The sequence below is a fragment of the Triticum aestivum genome, chromosome 3B (assembly GCF_018294505.1).
Source record: "Triticum aestivum cultivar Chinese Spring chromosome 3B, IWGSC CS RefSeq v2.1, whole genome shotgun sequence".
Classification (NCBI taxonomy): domain Eukaryota; kingdom Viridiplantae; phylum Streptophyta; class Magnoliopsida; order Poales; family Poaceae; genus Triticum; species Triticum aestivum.
The window spans coordinates 479,201,659-479,221,013 of NC_057801.1; the positions used below are offsets into that span (position 1 = coordinate 479,201,659).

General features: G+C 41.5%; 2 protein-coding genes across 4 annotated transcripts; one reads left to right on the plus strand and one right to left on the minus strand.

Annotated features, from left to right (window-relative positions):
• Positions 1-14,148: 14,148 nt before the first annotated feature.
• Positions 14,149-19,034, minus strand: LOC123070471 (uncharacterized). 3 transcript variants are annotated; one of them, XM_044493704.1, is made up of 6 exons: positions 18,742-19,034; positions 18,189-18,388; positions 17,485-17,891; positions 17,251-17,361; positions 15,158-15,595; positions 14,149-14,704 (listed from the first exon to the last, which is right to left on the minus strand). In XM_044493704.1, the coding sequence occupies exons 1-4, from the start codon at positions 18,956-18,958 to the stop codon at positions 17,304-17,306; spliced, it is 882 nt and encodes a 293-aa protein (XP_044349639.1). In that variant the 5' UTR covers positions 18,959-19,034; the 3' UTR covers positions 14,149-14,704; positions 15,158-15,595; positions 17,251-17,303. The 3 variants fall into 3 exon arrangements, with proteins under 3 accessions (XP_044349639.1, XP_044349638.1, XP_044349640.1); XM_044493703.1 differs by lacking the exon at positions 15,158-15,595; XM_044493705.1 differs by lacking the exons at positions 14,149-14,704; positions 15,158-15,595 and adding an exon at positions 16,273-16,779.
• Positions 15,256-17,157, plus strand: LOC123070470 (two-pore potassium channel 2). The gene is made up of 2 exons (XM_044493701.1): positions 15,256-16,325; positions 16,755-17,157. The coding sequence occupies exons 1-2, from the start codon at positions 15,256-15,258 to the stop codon at positions 16,897-16,899; spliced, it is 1,215 nt and encodes a 404-aa protein (XP_044349636.1). The 3' UTR covers positions 16,900-17,157.
• Positions 19,035-19,355: the final 321 nt, after the last annotated feature.

Here is a 19,355-nt window from a genome sequence, read left to right on the forward strand (position 1 = left end):
TGCATATGTTTGCTTGTTTAATGATTCTATTTGAGGATCGGGGTATTAAATATGCAGAGGCATTTAGTATGAAATGTTGAATAATAATTTTAGTGATTTTCTACAGTAGAGAATGATAAGGTTTTGCACTGATTTATACTAACTTATCTCACGAGTTCTTGTTGAGTTTTGTGTGGATGAAGTTTTTGAGATTTAGGGAAACCGTGATATAAGAGGAATTAGGGAGACACAAAAGCTCAAGCTTGGGGATGCTCAAGGCATCCCAAGCTAATATTTCAATAAGTCTCAAGCATCTAAGCTTGGGCAGTGGCGGAGCCAGCTCGGCCGCCAAGCCGGGGCAAAGTACACAGAGCTGTTGTCTATCAGTTGTTTGCCCCTGTAAAATGGTGATTAGCGTCCATTTACTGCTATTATTCAAACTAGAATGCATGTCTGAGCCCGGGCAGCTGCCCCGGGTAGCCGGGAGGTGGCTCCGCCACTGAGCTTGGGGATGCCCTGGTAGGCATCCCACCTTTCTTCTTCAACAATTATTGGTTAGTATCGGTTGAGCCTGAGTTTTTGCTTATTCACATGAGTTGTGCTACTCTTGAAATGTCATTTTATTTTGTTTTTGCTTGCTGTTTTAATAAAATACTTATATTTGAAACTTTTAAATAAGAGAGAGCCCTTACATAGCTATCTATTTACTTAACTACTTGCATGATCTTCACTTATATCTTTTGGAGTAGTTTGTCATTTACTCTTGAGCTTCACTTATATCCTATGAGTAAATTGTTGAATAAATTGAATGTCATGAAGTTGAAATCATATCATGCCTAGTGGTAGCTTTACATTGGGTTTAGAAAGTGAAATCTTTTGAGGCTTGACAATCACAATATTGGTCATACAAGCAATTCATGAATAATTAGTATAAGGAAGAGAACTTTCACATGCAAATACACTACCATGGAAATCTTTTGTGATTGTGAGCCCCCATCAAAATATTATATGCCAAAAATTGTTGACGTTGGACAAGGAAGACAACGTAATGATTTATGTTTGTTCATATTCACATAGAAGTTATATTGTCATAGATACTTCAACATGTGGTGCTTGCCCCCTATCTTTGCTAGCCAAAGATTCCGCACCAAGTAGAGATACTACTTGTGCATCCAAAAACCCTTAAACCCAAATCTTGTTTTGGGAGTCCACCATACCTACCTAAGGATTGAGCAAGATCCTTCAAGTAAGTTGTCATCGGTGCAATAAGGCAATAAAAATTGCTTCTAAAAGTGTTAGATCATTTAGTGTAAGAGAAACTGAGTGTTGTATGTACTTGTGATGGCAAAGAATAAAAGTGACAGACTGCATAATAAAGGTTGCTATCATAAGGGGCAATACAACGTGACATTCTTTTGCACTAAGGGGTTGAGCATACAAACAAATAAGCGCATGTCAACCTCTGCTTCCCTCTGCGAAGGGCATATCTTTTTCTTTTCAGTATTTACTTTTATGCAAAGAGTCAAAGTTTTTCTCTCTATTCCTTTTTATTTTTCTCTTTTGGCAAGCATCATGTGGTGAGGAAAGATCTAGGCACATATATCCAGTTGTATATGGGAAGCATGAGTTATTATGGTTGACATCACCCTTGAGGTGAATACGTTGGGAGGCAAAATGATAAGCCCTTATCTTTCCATGTGTTCGGTTGAAACGTTTTGCTCATGTGTACGCGGTGAGTGTTAGCAATCATAGAAGACTATATGATGGTTGAGTATGTGCATCTCTTACTTAAACTCTGTTGAATAAGTTGAATTGCAATTGCTTGGTGACTAAGAACATAGGTTGTTGGGTTTCAAGAGAATTCATTGTTTGAACCTTAACATGTGAATTGGTTGCTACTATAACATGAGAAATCTTATGAGAAAGAACTGCTGTTATGATGCTAGGAAAAGTGATTGAAATTATCATTGATCAAACTTATGCACTTTGCTAGCATTCACACTTCATAAATTATTTCTTTTATCATTTACCTACTCGAGGACGAGTAGGAATTAAGCTTGGGGATGCTGATACGTCTCCAACGTATCTATAATTTATGAAGTATTCATGCCATGATATTATCATTCTTGGATCTTTTACAATCATTTTATAGCAACTTTATATCATTTTTTGGGACTAACCTATTGAACCAGTGCCCAGTGCCAGTTGTTGTTTTTTGCTTGTTTTTTACATCACAGGAAATCAATATCAAACGGTGTCCAAACACCGCGTAACTTTTTGGAGATTTTTTATGGACAAGAAGGAACCCAATGGGCCTGAGCTGCACCTGGGGGGGTGCCCCGAGGGGGGCACAACCCACCAGGGCACGCCAGGGCCCCCTAGCGCGCCCAGGTGGGTTGTGCCCACCTCGGTGGCCTCCCGCACCCCCTCTTTGCACTATAAATTCCCAAATATTCTGAAACCCTTTGGGGTTAACCTAGATCAGAAGTTCCGCCGCCACAAGGCCTCTGTATCTGTGAAAACCAATCTAGACCCTATTCGACACCCTGCCGGAGGGGGGAATCATCTTCGGTGGCCATCTTCATCATCCCGGCGGCCACCACGACGAGGAGGGAGTAGTCCACCCTCGGGGCTGAGGGTTTGTACCAGTAGATCTGTGTTTGATCTCTTTCTCTAGTGATCTATATCATGGACTTCGTTAATATAGTCAGATCATATGTTGTTTCTCCCCTCTATACTCTTGTTATGATGAATTAAATCTTTACCCTTCAAAGTTTTGTCTCGTCGGATTGAATATTCAGAGATGAGAACACATGATATATGTCTTGCAATATGAATACTTGAGGTGACAATGAGGTATCTTATTGATTCACTTGATATGTGTTATGGCATTCAACTCGCGGATTCCCGCGGTGATATTGGGGTTATCTATGCATAGAGGTTGATGCATGTTTTTCTTTGATGGGAACTTTGGGGTCTGCTATGTCTTGAGCTTGCGTTGGTTTTCCTTGAAGAGGAAAGGGTGATGCAGCAAAGTAGCGTAAGTATTTCCCTTAGTTTTCGAGAACTAAGGTATCAATCCAGTAGGAGGCTCCTCAAAAGTCCCACGCACCTACACAAACAAACAAAGAACTCGCAACCAACGCAATAAAGGGGTTGTCAATCCCTTCACGGCCACTTGCGAAAGTGAGATCTGATAGAGATAGTATAATAAGATAAATATATTTTTGGTATTTTATAATATAGATGCAAAAAGTAAAGATGCAAATAAAAGTAGATTGAAAGCTTATATGATAAAATATAGACCCGGGGGCCATATGTTTCACTAGTGGCTTCTCTCAAGATAGCATAAGTATTACGGTGGGTAAACAAATTACTGTCGATCAATTGATAGAAAAGTGAATAATTATGAGATTATCTAGGCATGATCATATATATAGGAATCACGTCCGCGACAAGTAGACCGACTCCTGCCTGCATCTACTACTATTACTCCACACATCGACCGCTATCCAGCATGCATCTAGAGTATTAAGTTCATAAGAACAGAGTAACGCATTAAGAAAGATGACATGATGTAGAGGGATAAACTCAAGCAATATGATATAAAACCCATATTTTTATCCTCGATGGAAACAATACAATACGTGCCTTGCAACCCCTACTGTCACTGGGTAAGGACACCGCAAGATTGAACCCAAAGCTAAGCACTTCTCCCATGGCAAGAAAGATCAATCTAGTAGGCCAAACCAAACTGATAATTCGAAGAGACTTGCAAAGATAACTCAATCATACATAAAAGAATTCAGAGAAGATTCAAATATTTCTCATAGATAAACTTGATCATAAACCCACAATTCATCGGATCTTGACAAACATACCGCAAAAAGAGTTTACATCAAATAGATCTCCACAAGAGAGGGGGAGAACATGGTATTGAGATCCAAAAAGAGAGAAGAAGCCATCTAGCTAATAACTATGGACCCGAAGGTCTATGGTAAACTACTCACAACTCATCGGAGGGGCTATGGTGTTGATGTAGAAGCCCTCTGTGGTCGATTCCCCCTCCGGCGGAGCGCCAGCAAAGGCTCCATGATGGGATCTTGCGGATACAGAAGGTTACGGCGGTGGAAATTGTTTTCGTTGGCTCCTTGGATGTTTTCGGTGTACGTGGGTATATATAGGAGGAAGAAGTACGTCGGTGGCCGCTCGAGGGGCCCAGGAGACAGGGGCGCGCCCTCCTATCTCCTGGCCGCCTCAATTGCTTCTTGACTTGCACTCCAAGTCCTCTGGATCACGTTCGTTCCAAAAATCACGCTCCCGAAGGTTTCATTCCATTTGGACTCCGTTTGATATTCCTTTTCTTCGAAATACTGAAATAGGCAAAAAAACACAGCAATACGGGCTGGGCCTCCGGTGGTTAGTCCCAAAAATGATATAAATGTGTAAAATAAAGCCCATAAACATTCAAAAGGGGTAATATAATAGCATGGAACAATAAAAAATTATAGATACGTTGGAGATGTATCAAGCATCCCCAAGCTTAATTCCTGCTCGTCCTCGAGTAGGTAAATGATAAAAACAGAATTTTTGATGTGGAATGCTACCTAGCATAATTCTCAATGTAATTTTCTTTATTGTGGCATGATTGTTCATATCCAAATGATTCAAGATAAAAGCTTATAAAACATAAAAATAATAATGCTTTGAAGCATACTAACAAATAATCATGTCCTATCAAAATAGCATAGCCAAAGAAAGCTTATCCCTACAAAATCATATAGTTAGGCCATGATTCATTTCATTACACAACATACTCCCATCATGAACAACCCTGATGACGAACCGAGCAATTGGTTCATACTTTTTAACGCGCTTCAGCTTTTTCAACTCTTATGCAGTACATGAGCGCAAGCCATGGACATAGCACTATGGTGGTACTTGGTGGTGGTTGTGAGGACAAAAAGGGAGAAGATAGTCTCACATCAACTAGGCATATTAACGGGCTATGGAGATGCCCATCAATAGATATCAATGTGAGTGAGTAGGGATTGCCATGCAACGGATGCACTAGAGCTATAAATATATGAAAGCTCAACAAAAGAAACTAAGTGGGTGTGCATCCAACTTGCTTGCTCACGAAGACCTAGGGCATTTTGAGGAAGCCCATCATTGGAATATACAAGCCAAGTTCTATAATGAAAAATTCCCACTTAGTATATGAAATTGACAACATAGGAGACTCTCTATCATGGAGATCATGGTGCTACTTTGAAGCACAAGTGTGGAAAAAGAGATAGTAGCATTGTCCCTTCTCTCTTTTTCTCTCATTTTATTTATTTTATTTATTTATTTTCTTTTTTTCTTTGGCCTTTCTCTTTTTTCTTTTTGGCCTTTCTCTCTTTTTTTTCTTTTTTTTCTTTTTGTAAAGTCCGAAGTCTCATCCTGACTTGTGGGGGAATCATAGTCTTCATCATCCTTTCCTCACTGAGACAATGCTCTAATAATGAAGATCATTACACTTTTATGGATTTACAACTCAAAGCTAGAACAAGATATGACTCTATATGAATGCCTCCGGCGGTGTACCGGGATATGCAATGAATCAAGAGTGACATGTATGAAAATTATGAAGGTGGCTTTGCCACAAATACGATGTCAACTACATGATCATGCAAAGAGAAATATGACAATGATGAAGCGTGTCATAATAAACGGAACGGTGGAGAGTTGCATGGCAATATATCTCGGAATGGCTATGAAAATGCCATAATAGGTAGGTATGGTGGTTGTTTTGAGGAAGGTAAATAATGGGTGCATGATACCGATGAAAGTTGCGCGGCACAATAGAGGCTAGCAAAGTGGAAGGGTAAGTGTGCGTATATCCATGGACTCAGATTAGTCATAAAGAACTCATATACTTATTGCAAAAGTCTACTTAGCCCTCGAAGCAAAGTACTACTACGCATGCCCCTAGAGGGATGATTTCGCTCATCCCCGACTGCCACTCATAAGGAAGACAATCAAAAGAGCACCTCATGCAACAAATTTGTCACACAACTTTTACCATACGTGCATGCTACGGGACTTGCCAACTTCAACACAAGTATTTCTCAATTTCATAATTACCCACTAGCATGACGCTAACATTACTACCTTTATATCTCAAAACAATTATCAAGCATCAAATTCATCCTAGTGTTTTATGCACTTTCTATGATAGTTTTTATTATACCCAACTTGGATGCTCACCATTCTAGGACCAATTTATAACCATAGCAAATACCATGCTGTTCTAAAAGAATCTCAAAATAATATAAGTGAATCAAGAGAGACTAGCAATTTCTTCAAAATTAGGCCACCGCCGTGCTCTAAAAGATATAAGTGAAGTACTAGAGCAAAAACTATCAAGCTCAAAAGATATAAGTGAAGCACATAGAGTATTCTAATAAATTCTAATCAAGTGGGCTTCTCCCAAAAGGTTTATACAGCAAGGATTATTGTGGTAAACTAAAAAGCAAAGACTAATATCATACACAACGCTCCAAGCAAAACACATATCATGTGGCGAATAAAAATATAGCTCCAAGTAAAGTTACCAATGAACGAAGACGAAAGAGGGGATGCCTTCCTGGGGCATCCCCAAGCTTAGGCTTTTGGCTACTCTTGAATATCTTGGGGTGCCATGGGCATCCCCAAGCTTAGGATTTTGCCTCTCCTTATTCCATAGTCCATCAAATCTTTACCCAAAACTTGAAAACTTCACAACACAAAACTCAACAGGAAATCTTATAAGTTCTGTTAGTGAAAGAAAAGAAAACCACCACATAAGGTACTGTAATGAACTCATTCATTATTTATTTTCGTGTTAAACCTACTGTATTCCAAGTTCTCTATGGTTCATACCACTTAATACTAGCCACAGATGCATCAAAATAAGCAAACAACACACGAAAAACAGAATCTGTCAAAAACAGAACAGTCTGTAGCAATCCGTAACTAACGCAAACTTCTGGAACTCTAAAAATCCTACCAAAATAGGAAGTCCTGGAAAATTTGTCTATTGACCAGCAGTAAAAACAAACAACGCAAAAGCACGTTTCTGTGATTTAACAAAACTAATTTCATGCGCGCAAAGTTTCTGTTTTTCAGCAGAATCAAATTAACTATCACCATAGATTATCCTATAGGTTCTACTTGGCACAAACACTAATTAAAACATAAAAACACATCTAAACAGAAGGTAGATGCAAAATTTATTACTAAATAGAAACAAAAACAAAAAACACAAATAAAATTGGGTTGCCTCCCAACTAGCGTTATCGTTTAACGCCCCTAGCTAGGCATAAAAGCAAAGGTAGATCTAAGTAGTGCCATAATAATAAGATAGATCTTGAAAACTCATCTCATATTCTCTGTGTTCAGCAGCAAGTTTTCTTTGAGGCAAGCAAAAGTAATCAAACGGGCTAAATTTAGTGGGACAAAAGTCCCCAAGATCAATCACAGGAGGAACGGGTTCCTCCTTTGGCCCTTCATAATGCACAACTAATTCATCACTATAAGCATTCTTTTGGCAAAATCTCGTGAGCCTATACTCAAGAGAGTGTCCTAGCTCATTATTTCGAAGAGCAAAATCATTATTAAGTTCGGAAATTCAATCAACTAGGACATTGGTAGGAACCTTTTTTCTAAGGTTTTCATTGAAAGCAACATAGTCCGAAGATTGAAAATGGCTAATTTCCTCTTGATCAAAGAGGATCACCTCTATGGGAGGACGACCGGCGTCCACCCTATAGTGCGCAAAGATTTCTTTGGCTTCTCTTATTATAAATCTAAACTCATGAGCTAAAAAGATAGTAACAGCGCGCTTAACAAAAGAATGCTCAATATTAGAAAATTCTAGGAAAATTGTTTGTATGCAAGGATGCATATGCATAAATTGTCTTTCAAGTTCAACTACAAGCATAGTGATAGCATCCGCAAGACTACTAGTTCTATGAAGAATAGAACCACCCATGGAAGGTAAAGCACCGACACAAGTAAAGAAATCTTGAATAACACCTTTTCCAATAATGTTACCACTACCGATTCGAAACTTTTTAGTATGCAAGATAGGGGGTTCTTCAGCCGGAGCTTCAGAATTTTCCATGTTATCATTATTGTCCATATCGACGATAATCTCCCCAATTTCAGACATAACGACAAACAAAAGCGAGGGAGAAGAAGAAGGCTAAGGAAAGAGAGAGAGGAAGATTGGGAAAGAGAGGGCGAATAAAACGGCAAGGGTGAAGTGGGGGAGAGGAAAACGAGAGGCAAATGGCAAATAATGTAAATGCGAGGGAGATGAGTTTGTGATGGGTACTTAGTATGTCTTGACTTTAGCGAAGACCTCCCCGGCAACGGCGCCAGAAATCCTTCTTGCTACGTCTTGCGCTTGCGTTGGTTTTCCTTGAAGAGGAAAGGGTGATGCAGCAAAGTAGCGTAAGTATTTCCCTTAGTTTTCGAGAACCAAGGTATCAATCCAGTAGGAGGCTCCTCAAAAGTCCCACACACCTACACAAACAAACAAAGAACTCGCAACCAACGCAATAAAGGGGTTGTCAATCCCTTCATGGCCACTTGCGAAAGTGAGATCTGATAGAGATAGTATGATAACATAAATATATTTTTGGTATTTTATAATATAGATGCAAAAAGTAAAGATGAAAATAAAAGTAGATTGAAAGCTTATATGATAAAAGATAGACCCGGGGGCCATAGGTTTCACTAGTGGCTTCTCTCAAGATAACATAAGTATTATGGTGGGTGAACAAATTACTGTCGAGCAATTGATAGAAAAGTGAATAATTATGAGATTATATAGGCATAATCATGTATATAGGCATCACGTCCGCGACAAGTAGACCGACTCCTGCCTGCATCTACTACTATTACTCCACACATCGATCGCTATCCAGCATGCATCTAGAGTATTAAGTTCATAAGAACAGAGTAACACATTAAGAAAGATGACATGATGTAGAGGGATAAAATCAAGCAATATGATATAAACCCCATCTTTTTATCCTCGATGGAAACAATACAATACATGCCTTGCAACCCCTACTATCACTGGGTAAGGACACCGCAAGATTGAACCCAAAGCTAAGCACTTCTCCCATGGCAAGAAAGATCAATCTAGTAGGCCAAACCAAACTGATAATTCAAAGAGACTTGCAAAGATAACTCAATCATACATAAAAGAATTCAGAGAAGATTCAAATATTTCTCATAGATAAACTCGATCATAAACCCACAATTCATCGGATCTCGACAAACACACCGCAAAAAGAGTTTACATCGAATAGATCTCCACAAGAGAGGGGGAGCACATGGTATTGAGATCCAAAAAGAGAGAAGAAGCCATCTAGCTAATAACTATGGACCCGAAGGTCTGTGGTAAACTACTCACAACTCATCGGAGGGGCTATGGTGTTGATGTAGAAGCCCTCCGTGGTCGATTCCCCCTCCGACGGAGCGCCGGCGAAGGCTCCAAGATGGGATATCGTGGATACAGAAGGTTACGGCGGTGTAAATTGCTTTTCGTTGGCTCTCTGGATGTTTCCGGGGTACGTGGGTATATATAGGAGGAACAAGTACGTCGGTGGCCGCTCGAGGGGTCCAGGAGACAGGGGGCGCGCCCAGAGGGGGTGGGCGCGCCCTCCTATCTCATGGCCGCCTTGATTGCCTCTTGACTTGCACTCCAAGTCCTCTGGATTATGTTCGTTCCAAAAATCACGCTCCCAAAGGTTTCATTCCGTTTGATATTCCTTTTCTTCGAAATACTGGAATAGGCAAAAAAAACAGTAATACGGGCTGGGCCTCCGGTTAGGAGTTCAGTCCCAAAAATGATATAAATGTGTAAAATAAAGCCCATAAACATCCAAAAGGGATAATATAATAGTATGGAACAATCAAAAATTATAGATACGTTGGAGACGTATCAGGGTCTCTTTATAGTTCTTTGTGTGGATTGAGTATTATGAATATGAATTTGCTTTGGTGTTATTCTAGTACGAACTCTAGGATAGATCAAACGGAAAAAATAGCTTTGTGTGATTTTAGTACAAACTCTTGAATAGATCGAATGGAAAGAATAGCTTTGAGGTGGTTTCGTGACCTACAAACAATTCCTATCTTTTGTTCTCCGCTAATACGATGTCGGGAGTGATTCTTTATTGCACTTTAAGGGATAATCATATGATCCAACTATGTTAACATTGTTGAGAGGTTGCACTAGCGAAAGTACAGACCCTAGGCCTCATTTTTAAGCATTGCGACACCGTTTTTGTGCCCGTTTACTGTTTGCTACCTTGCTGTTTTTATTTATTCAGATTATAAAAATATATTTCTACCATCCATATTACACTTTTATCACCATCTCTTCGCCGAACTAGTGCACCTATACAATTTGCCATTGTATTGGGTGTGTTGGGGACACAAGAGATTTCTTGTATTTGGTTGCAGGGTTGTTTGAGAGAGACCATCTTCATCCTACACCTCTCACAGATTGATAAACCTTGGGTCATCACTTGAGGTAAAATTGCTACTATCCTACAAAACTCTGCATTTGGAGGCCCAATACGTGTCTACAAGAATAAAGTTGCGTAGTAGACATCATGGGTGACTTTTTTTGAACGTGGTGTGGTGACTGATGGCCTCGTCTTCCGCCATATTTGGTAGCCACAATGTGGGTGGGCTTGATTTGGCTTGCAATGGTCCAACAGGTGGGCAGTCTACCCCTATCAATCGATGCTTGGGATGCGTATATGCTCATCTCGGCGAAAGTTGTGCTCCGGCCGGAGACGACAAGACCCCCGTGGGCACCAGAACCATCTTGAAGGCGTTGTTGTTCTCTTGACTTTGCCATCCCCCTTGTGACTTCAGGGTAAACCCTAGTTCTAGCTTTGCCCGAAACAGATGATGGCGACGCAGATCTCTTCCTGAAGGAACCATATAGAAGTCGACTCAATTGTTGGTTGGGTAGCTGCCTGTTGCGGGGATGTCAGTGGTGGTGGTGCAACTAACTTGGGGTCGACGGTGTTGTGTGTTGGGGTCTGGCAACGACATCACGTTAGTGTTGTGAACTAATCATCTATTTCCCTATGTTTTAGTCTTCGGCGATGTTCTTCTGGGGTTTGGCGGTTGTGTCTTTGGCGTCGTAGTGCTGCCATTCGCTACCCCTCGTGATGTTTCTCTCTCAGCAATCCGATGATCTCTTCCCCTCACTATGTGAGCTTCCTACAACACTCTGTTCGTCCTCTGCTTGGATCCTTTGTTCTTGCCAATTTCTTTGAATATAGATCAATATACAAGTGGAGATTGCTCCCCCTATGGCATATATTAAAAAAATATTTGGCAGGTCAAAAACTTACCATAAATTGATAAGTTTTAAGAGGTTGGCATGGTAAGTTTGTTTCAACCAATTGATGGCCATTTTTTGGCTTGCCTACATATTGGTAAACCAATTTTTGCAGTTAAACAAAATGACCTCCAAGTCCAGCCAGTAGTTGGGACAGTGAGATCTGCTGACCCGACCGTTAGGGCCTTTACATCAGTGCATCACCAATGTGGTGAACTACAAAGCTGGTCTTACCCATCGCTAAGTACTAGCATATATTTATATATTATCAAAATGGAGACATAAGTTTTGCCTCATCAATTAATTAAGGGAGAAGAATAGTGGTTCATTACATGCAACATGATTATAATATATCATTACTCTCCCGACATTGCCCAACTTTTTTTGCACCCGCGGTGACCCTCTCAATGATGCCGAAAATGGTAGGTGGTCGTGTTGATTTGTGGCAGAAAACATGTGCATTCCTCTCATTCCAAAGGATCCAATCAATGAGCATGGTGACATATGCCACGCCTCTCTATTGGGAATGTTATTGGCCACCATATCGGTCCGCCAATCTTTGGTAGAATGAGCCACCGCCCAAGTCAAAGTGTTAATTGCATGTAGCCCAAGCCAATCTTTAACCAAGTTCCAAATCCTAACGGTGAAGCGTCATTTGCAGAATAAGTGATGTAGGGTAGAACCCTAATTGGTCCAATCTTTCACACTTGGAGGTGGAGAAGGATGAACCAAGAGGAACAAAAAGAGAAACACTTGAGACAAGAACACAAGTCACACATCCACTATCTCCACAAATCCCATACAAGCACATAGATCCACAATCAACAAAAGGACACAAGTAAAAGAGGTGGTTCTCCCCAAATCCATGGAGGAATTCGGGCCTTGTAGGGGTAGTTCTTCACAAGCCTATAAGAGAGGTGGGGGCTTGCATCCATCGAGGATCTTCCAATGAAGGGGGTCTGCATCCACTTGGGGGATCCTCCCTTAGAGGGGTCTTAGTCTCCAACGAAGAGGTAGATGAGCAAATCTCTCTAGGTTTTAGTTCAATATGCTTTGCTAACCCCAGGAAGGAGGTAGGGGACGAGTATATATAGTCTAGGGGGGGTGAGAGAGGAGTACACGGGTCGAACCCCGAGTGGTTGCGGGCAGTCAGTACCAGACGTCTGGTAGTCACTGGATGTCCGGTGTTGGCCGATGTCCGATGGCTTGACGGGGGTCGGATGTCCAGTGGAGATCGGACTTTTGGTAATATTCGTCGTTTTGGTTCTGGACTAGTGTGGCTGGATTTCCGGCGAGGACCAGATGTCCAGTGTCTTGGGACGCGGCGGATGTCCGTTACTTGCCGGATGTCCGGCCGCTGTAGAGTTGATATGTGGCTTGTTTTCCTGGGGGGTTCTCCTCGTGTTGCACCGGATGTTCGGTGGTCCTACCGGACGTCCGATGGTTGTAGCTTTTTTGCAACCTTCCTTCTTGATTCTCTTGCTCCGCTTCTATGCCATCTTGTCCATCGCTCCTAGCTTCTCCATGCTCGCATCCTTGGTACCTAAGCACGCATAGCACATCCGTTTGAGGTAGTAACCATGTCTCACATGTATGGAAGGGAGAATCACTAAGGTGCGAATTAATCTCATGTTCAATGGTGCGTGCGCGAGCTTTTTTCATAGGTCCACTTGGCTCTTGAGGAATTGGTGTAGTGTACATGGGGATGAGCGTAGGGTGCTCCGCACCAATAAGTGAACTCCGATCTCTTGTGCTCTTTGGCAAAGCGAGCAAAGGCCACATTTTTTCCAACCTCGACTAGTCAAGTGACCGCATGTCCAAATCCTATCTTGCATTGCAAGTCACACAAAGAATTTAACCTTAGGTGGAGCTCAAGCACCCCAAATGGTGCACCTCAAGGTTGTGCTGGTAGACCTAATGAATTGAGCATTGTATGCCGAGGCCGAAGAGTAGACACCCAAGGTCATCCTCAACCTCAAACCGGAGCTGAATATCACGAAGGACCCAAAGGGAGTCAAATTCTGGCGTCTGACCTGACGGCCTCATGATTCGTGATGCTAAAAAGTGTATTGATGAGCTGAAACTTGTGATTTGTGAAGTAAACAGTACATCCTAGCTTTTACTCAAATATATTGTGCAAATTTCATTTTGATACATGTAGAGCAAAACATAAGCCACATAGCCACAAATTGTAATGTATAGAGGCTGCGTCATTTAATTCGGAATGTATAGAGGCTGCGTCTTTTATTCGGATCAGAGGGAGTACAATTTTTTGTTGCCATATAATCATTTAATTACAGTAATAATAACAAAAAATATTGCTATATAATAATAAAAATTGCAAAAATAATCACTTATTTAGTCACAGATCAAGATTCCATGAGTCAATTAAGTGAACAACCAAACAAGCAAATTTGTATCCATTCCCATTTCAATTTCCTTGCTGAATTGGTATTCCAGTCAATTCAATGTGTAGCCCTCCAATACAAATATCCAAACAGAGCATAAGGTGCTGCGTAGAGTTTTTGTTTTTCGAAAAGGGTGCTGCATAGAGTTGATTACATCAAGATTTATCTTTAGGATCCAAGCATATTCAGGTTCACATGTAGTAACATACGAGTACAGCTATCGTTGTCCTTGTACGTGTCGTATCTGGCAATGACACTGATAATTCTGTTTGGTCGCACCATTTTTACATGTTTTATCATTTGGGTGGAACCTATAATCTGCAAAGGGAAAAAACAGTTGGATATCTTGTCCAGGCTATGTTCATCCTTATAAAAGTATAGCTTTTTTATTCAGGCACTAATTTTTCGGCAGCTACTTTTACACAGGAGCCTATAAAATGAGTGATGAGCGTGATGAAGGTATGAAGCTACAAACTCTGGATACAGGATAAAGATATTCATGGCGCAGTCTCATTATGTACATTTATATCAGAAGCTCGACTGCTTGCTTTGGAGTTGGGACCTCAAAATCTTCTGGTTTTCGTAAAATCTGCACGAAGTTGTACAGTTTTGCCTACAGCCTTCTCCCCAGATCGCATGATCCATACAGACATCGACCACTCGAAGAGACATAGATGACCCGGAACCAAGTTCCTTCAGCTCGAGAAGCTGTCAGTCGGCACAATTGTACCTCCCTCACCGACAACAAGATCTGAGCACCACAAGAAATTGACATGTCCCCACTACTCCAGTTGCAGAACGGAGTCCTGCAGAATATGGCACTGCCTTAATTCCGCTGGATCATCCCAGAGAGCGGGGGACCAACTTGCAAGATCAGAAGGTTGATAAAAGCCATTGTCATTTGTCAACTTGGTACCTGCACCAAAATGTAACACGAAATTTAATGTTGGAGAACCTAAATAGCGCACGTGCAACAAGTGGCGAGCCAGTGCATGCTTACTCCTGCAACAACACAGGAAACTATGACGATCACCCTTCACCGGAGCATACAGAATGATGCACTACAAATCTACAATCGCTTAGCATAGAAGTTTGCAATGTTACTAAAGGCCGGAGGAATCCCCGGCAAAAATAGAAGCTAGAGGTGGGAATTCACAGTATAGCAAAACCGTTTTAATTTTGGAGATGAACCTAGCAATTTAGTTTCTGATATCAGACGAAAGTGTCAGAAAAGGAAGGAACGAATATGCCCACCATTGCTGTCCCTTTCATCAGTTGCCTCTTGTATCAACAACTATGCAAGATACTAGAAACTACATGATTTAAATGCTGGAATAAATAAGAATGATATGCTTCAAGATCTTTTCACCTCAGAAACACCAGGGAAGTGCACATCCCTGGTTGAATGTCTGATGGTTACCGCTTCCATTGTCAAGGTCTCAGCAGAACCACCATGTATATAAAGTGATGATAGCCCAACATCAGAGATGCAAGCTCATGAATCCTAGCTCAAATATGTCTTCCATGGAGGAGCCTCTGCTGCCTCTATTCCAGCGTAATCAGAAGTACTCTTCCTCCAAGCAAGACAGAAGCAAATCATGCGATGTCACAAACAGGTGTGCACCTTCCTTTCATCCAGACACTAATGTCAAAGCTAGCCTCAATACTCTCAATCATCCTCCAGCCACTAATGAAAACACCAATATAGTATCCACACCGACTTTACAGCGGGTGTGTTCTTCACCTTCTATATTCACATCAATCAAAGAAGCTCCCAGTGCACATGAGCTTGACAAGCAAAGCCCTTCTGCACAATACACACCATCAATCACAAGGCAGGCTATTGTTAGTGTCATCCTATACATCTCAATAGGAGTCATTGTGTACATGACAAATGTTGAAGGCTTCAAGGGGAAATCCACGTTTAAGTTAGTGGATGCCCTGTACTTCACCATCATAAGCTTGTGCACCATTGGGTATGGTGACATAGTCCCTTGCACTACCTTCACAAAGGTGTTCACATGCTTGTTTCTACTAATAGGTGTTCGCTTTGTTGACATTATGCTAAATGGGTTGTTGACAAATGTGCTAGACAAGCAGAGAACAGTCCTACTTAGCACAATGGATGATAATAAGCTGAACAGGGTATTTGACACGTACATGATCGATGCTGAAAAGAAAAGGTCAAGAGGGAAGATGAAAGTACTACTTGCACTAGGCGTTGTTGCAGGGTCTATCTCAATTTGTACAATCATAGTACATGAGGTGGAGGGCCTAAACTGGATTGACAGCTTCTATTTATCAGTCATTTCTGTGACAACAGTTGGATATGGGGATTATGGCTTCTCAACTACAGCTGGAAGGCTCTCCGCGACCGTGTGTCTGTTGGTGAGCACTTTGGCAGTTGGCAAGGCATTCTTGTTCCTAACGGATCTAAGGATGGACAGAAGGAACCGACGAACTACAAAATGGATCCTCCAGAAGAAAATGGACAATGAGCCACTTGCTGCAGACCTTGATAACGATGCATCTGTAAGGTATTGTAAATTTTCCATCAATTACCATGTCAAGGAATTTTGTACTTGAACATGCGCTTCTACTCTGCTGCTTATCTCGTATCCAATGATTACAGCATATTATTTCCTTATCTGAAAATTAAATTTATCTGATGATAGGATCTTTCTTAATTTCTTGCACGACAAAGAGCTAATAATTTGTCGTTCCTTTTAGTCTTTTACCAAACACGCAAGAAAACAATAAATATACTTGTGGTATGCATTGACACCTCAAAAACATACATGGAAGTTACTCTTCATCAGTTCATCACAACTTCTACATTGTTCTTCTCATTAAACTAATTCAAAAGTATGTTACTATGTCGCATTACAGGGCAACTATGCCTTTTACGTTCAAGCAAGCTACTTCACATGCGATTAACGTGTGATTGCCTTCTCCATATGCAACAGTAAACCAGACTTTATGATCTACAAGCTGAAAGAGATGGGGAAGATCGATGAGAAAGATGTCACGATGATCTCAGACCAGTTTGATCAGCTAGGCCTTGCAAAATGTGGAAATGTTGCTCTTGCTGACATAATTGGAAACTTATGAGTATGTATTATGTAAATGCTAGAAATATATCATGCCTCAGTGATAGATAACATCTGATACTTTGCTAACTAGCAATCAAAATCTAAACATGTACACGTGACCTATTTAATACCCTTTCATGTTACAAGTAGTCGAAACACTGTGTATCACTGTTGATCTTGGAGTCGTACATTGTCATATACAATTGAACTTGGAGTCATATTTCTTGTAATGTGGTTGGTCATAGCCACAGCTTCAAGGTTTCTTCACATATTTCTCACCCGGATTGTATGGATATGTAATTAAGGATACAGGGAAGAACTGGATAGTACGAGTTCAGTGCAGTGTAATTAAAGCAATGGGACAACTTACCAAAGAAAGAGACAGAGCTTGACAAGATGAACTCAATGTTTTGTAGTTTGCCATCATCTCAAGCCATCAGATCCACTCTCACTTACTGTGTTATCCGAAATCTTCGCAATCCTGGAAAAGTTAGTTACTGTAATGAAGCTCAAGCATATTCAGTTTGGGGATGCCAAAAAGAGCCAGATACAGAACATATATTAGTGCATTTGTGACTTTTCGTGCTCCTCCTTCAAGACTAACCTTTCTCTAGTTTCAGTTATAAGCTTCAATATGGTTGATAATTTGTGCAACTTGTCATTTATAGACTGCTGAGTGTCCAACTCTTTTGCTAATCGGGAACTGGAGTAGTGATCAATTTCGCATTGTAATGAACTCAGCTGTGAATCAATATGCTGCACAAAATCATCATATGCAGAATGATCATCCATGATGTTTGTTGGGTCATGGTCCTTGGAGAATGTGAAGCTATTAGCCATCTGAAGTTCACTTCTCTTGGATTGGCCAGCCACGTTTGAATCACTAGTCTCATCCACCCGATCATCAATTTTACCGGAGAACACTCTTATATGGTCATTGGAGTCTTCAACAGTAGCCGTCCCTGGACGCAACGCGTGTTCAATTAACATATTCTGCTTCACTGAAATAACCTGGATACAACAAACAATGTTTCAGATATATAGACGGATGAAATTTGGAAAAAAAATCCTGAGTGGGAATGGTTTATGTGAGATGTCATTTATGTGTTGGTTGTTATTTGAAGGAAAAGCTTGTAACATTCATAAGTGATGTAATCAGCAGAATGATCACAAGAACAGTGTGACATTGTCTAAGTATGACTCAGCAATGAATCATGGGGTTTTGGTACAAGTTTTTTTAAAAAAGTATAAATTCTAAGAACCAAAAATTATCATATATCACATGATGATAAAAGAACATGTCATCACCTCACTAATCTTTGCGGAAAGCTTGTCAAGCAGCTCAATGCGCTCCTTTATGTTCTCCAAAGCATTGGTCAACTTCTTCTTCTGCACAAGTAATTCCACTGCCTCATTCTCTCTGCCCATCCGGACACTGACCACGGCTCTCTTCTTAAGATTCTCAGCGGCCTCGGTCAACCGCACAAGCCTCACCCGAGCACTGTTTGCTACAAGGAAAAAAAACACAGTCAGTAAAAAGGATGTGGTGCACTTGTGTCTTTGCAGTGATGAGTATTCTAGAAATAAACTGTGCACTAGTGCAGTGCAACAATATGGTGTGCCCCTATCCACAGAGCGCTGGACTCAAACTCATTTTTACGATCTCTAGACCCGAGCATACTATGTAGTAGAGATTGGCGAGACCTACTGCAATCTTTGGAATCGCAATCATTGTCCGCAATTTAGTAGCACAAATATGTAGAATGAAATACACAAGCTCCTCCTACGGAGTACGGACTCAGCATTCCAGTTTCCGGAAGAAGAACGCAGCCATGGCGATGGAGTTGAGGAGTTAGTATACCTTTGGATTGGGTGAGGTCGGCTTCGGCGTGGAGTTGGAGGAGCTGCTCCCGCAACCGGTCGAACGTCGACGGGGCCGGGGCCGGGGCCGGGCCACCGCCTCGGCTGGATGCCGCCAGGACGAGCGGCCGAGGGGCCGCCCTCGCGCGCCTCCACCCTGCCCTCGCGGCAGGAGGCGGCGGGGGCAGCGGCGCCACTAGCGACGACGCGAAGGCCATCTCCTCCCACAGCCCCTCACCGCGGCACTCCACCGGACAAAGGGAACGGTCTAGGCGCTGAAAGCGGAATGCAAGCTCTACGTAACCAGGTCCTTAAGACAGAAAACCGTATCTCTACGTCAACGCCCTGCGAAGGCGTACTTAGCGGTGCTTCAGGCTTCAGTTGTGTGAAGATCAATCGCAGTTCAGATAATACGTCTGCCCGTTTGGAAGATCGCCAACTTTGCAGCTACCGGTCAAGTCCATGTACTACAGTTTCACGCGTCGAATCGAATAATTTCGTTTAATTGTAACAACAGGGGAGAAAATCCAAGTAGGCCGAATTTTGTTTGTTGGTTCCAACCTGACAGTCCATTTGGACGACGACGGCCGGTCGCAACGGTGGGTAAATTCGCAG

Excerpts from the sequence above, each read along its gene's own strand:
- LOC123070471 (XM_044493703.1), bottom strand. The coding sequence starts at position 18,958 with ATGGCCTTCGCGTCGTCGCTAGTGGCGCCGCTGCCCCCGCCGCCTCCT. Across the intron at positions 17,892-18,188 it reads TTTCCGCAAAGATTAGTGAG|GTTATTTCAGTGAAGCAGAA; the intron begins GTGATGACATGT and ends TGTTGTATCCAG. Across the intron at positions 17,362-17,484 it reads ATAACTGAAACTAGAGAAAG|GATTGCGAAGATTTCGGATA; the intron begins GTTAGTCTTGAA and ends TAACTTTTCCAG.
- LOC123070470 (XM_044493701.1), top strand. The coding sequence starts at position 15,256 with ATGATAGCCCAACATCAGAGATGCAAGCTCATGAATCCTAGCTCAAAT. Across the intron at positions 16,326-16,754 it reads GATAACGATGCATCTGTAAG|TAAACCAGACTTTATGATCT; the intron begins GTATTGTAAATT and ends CATATGCAACAG.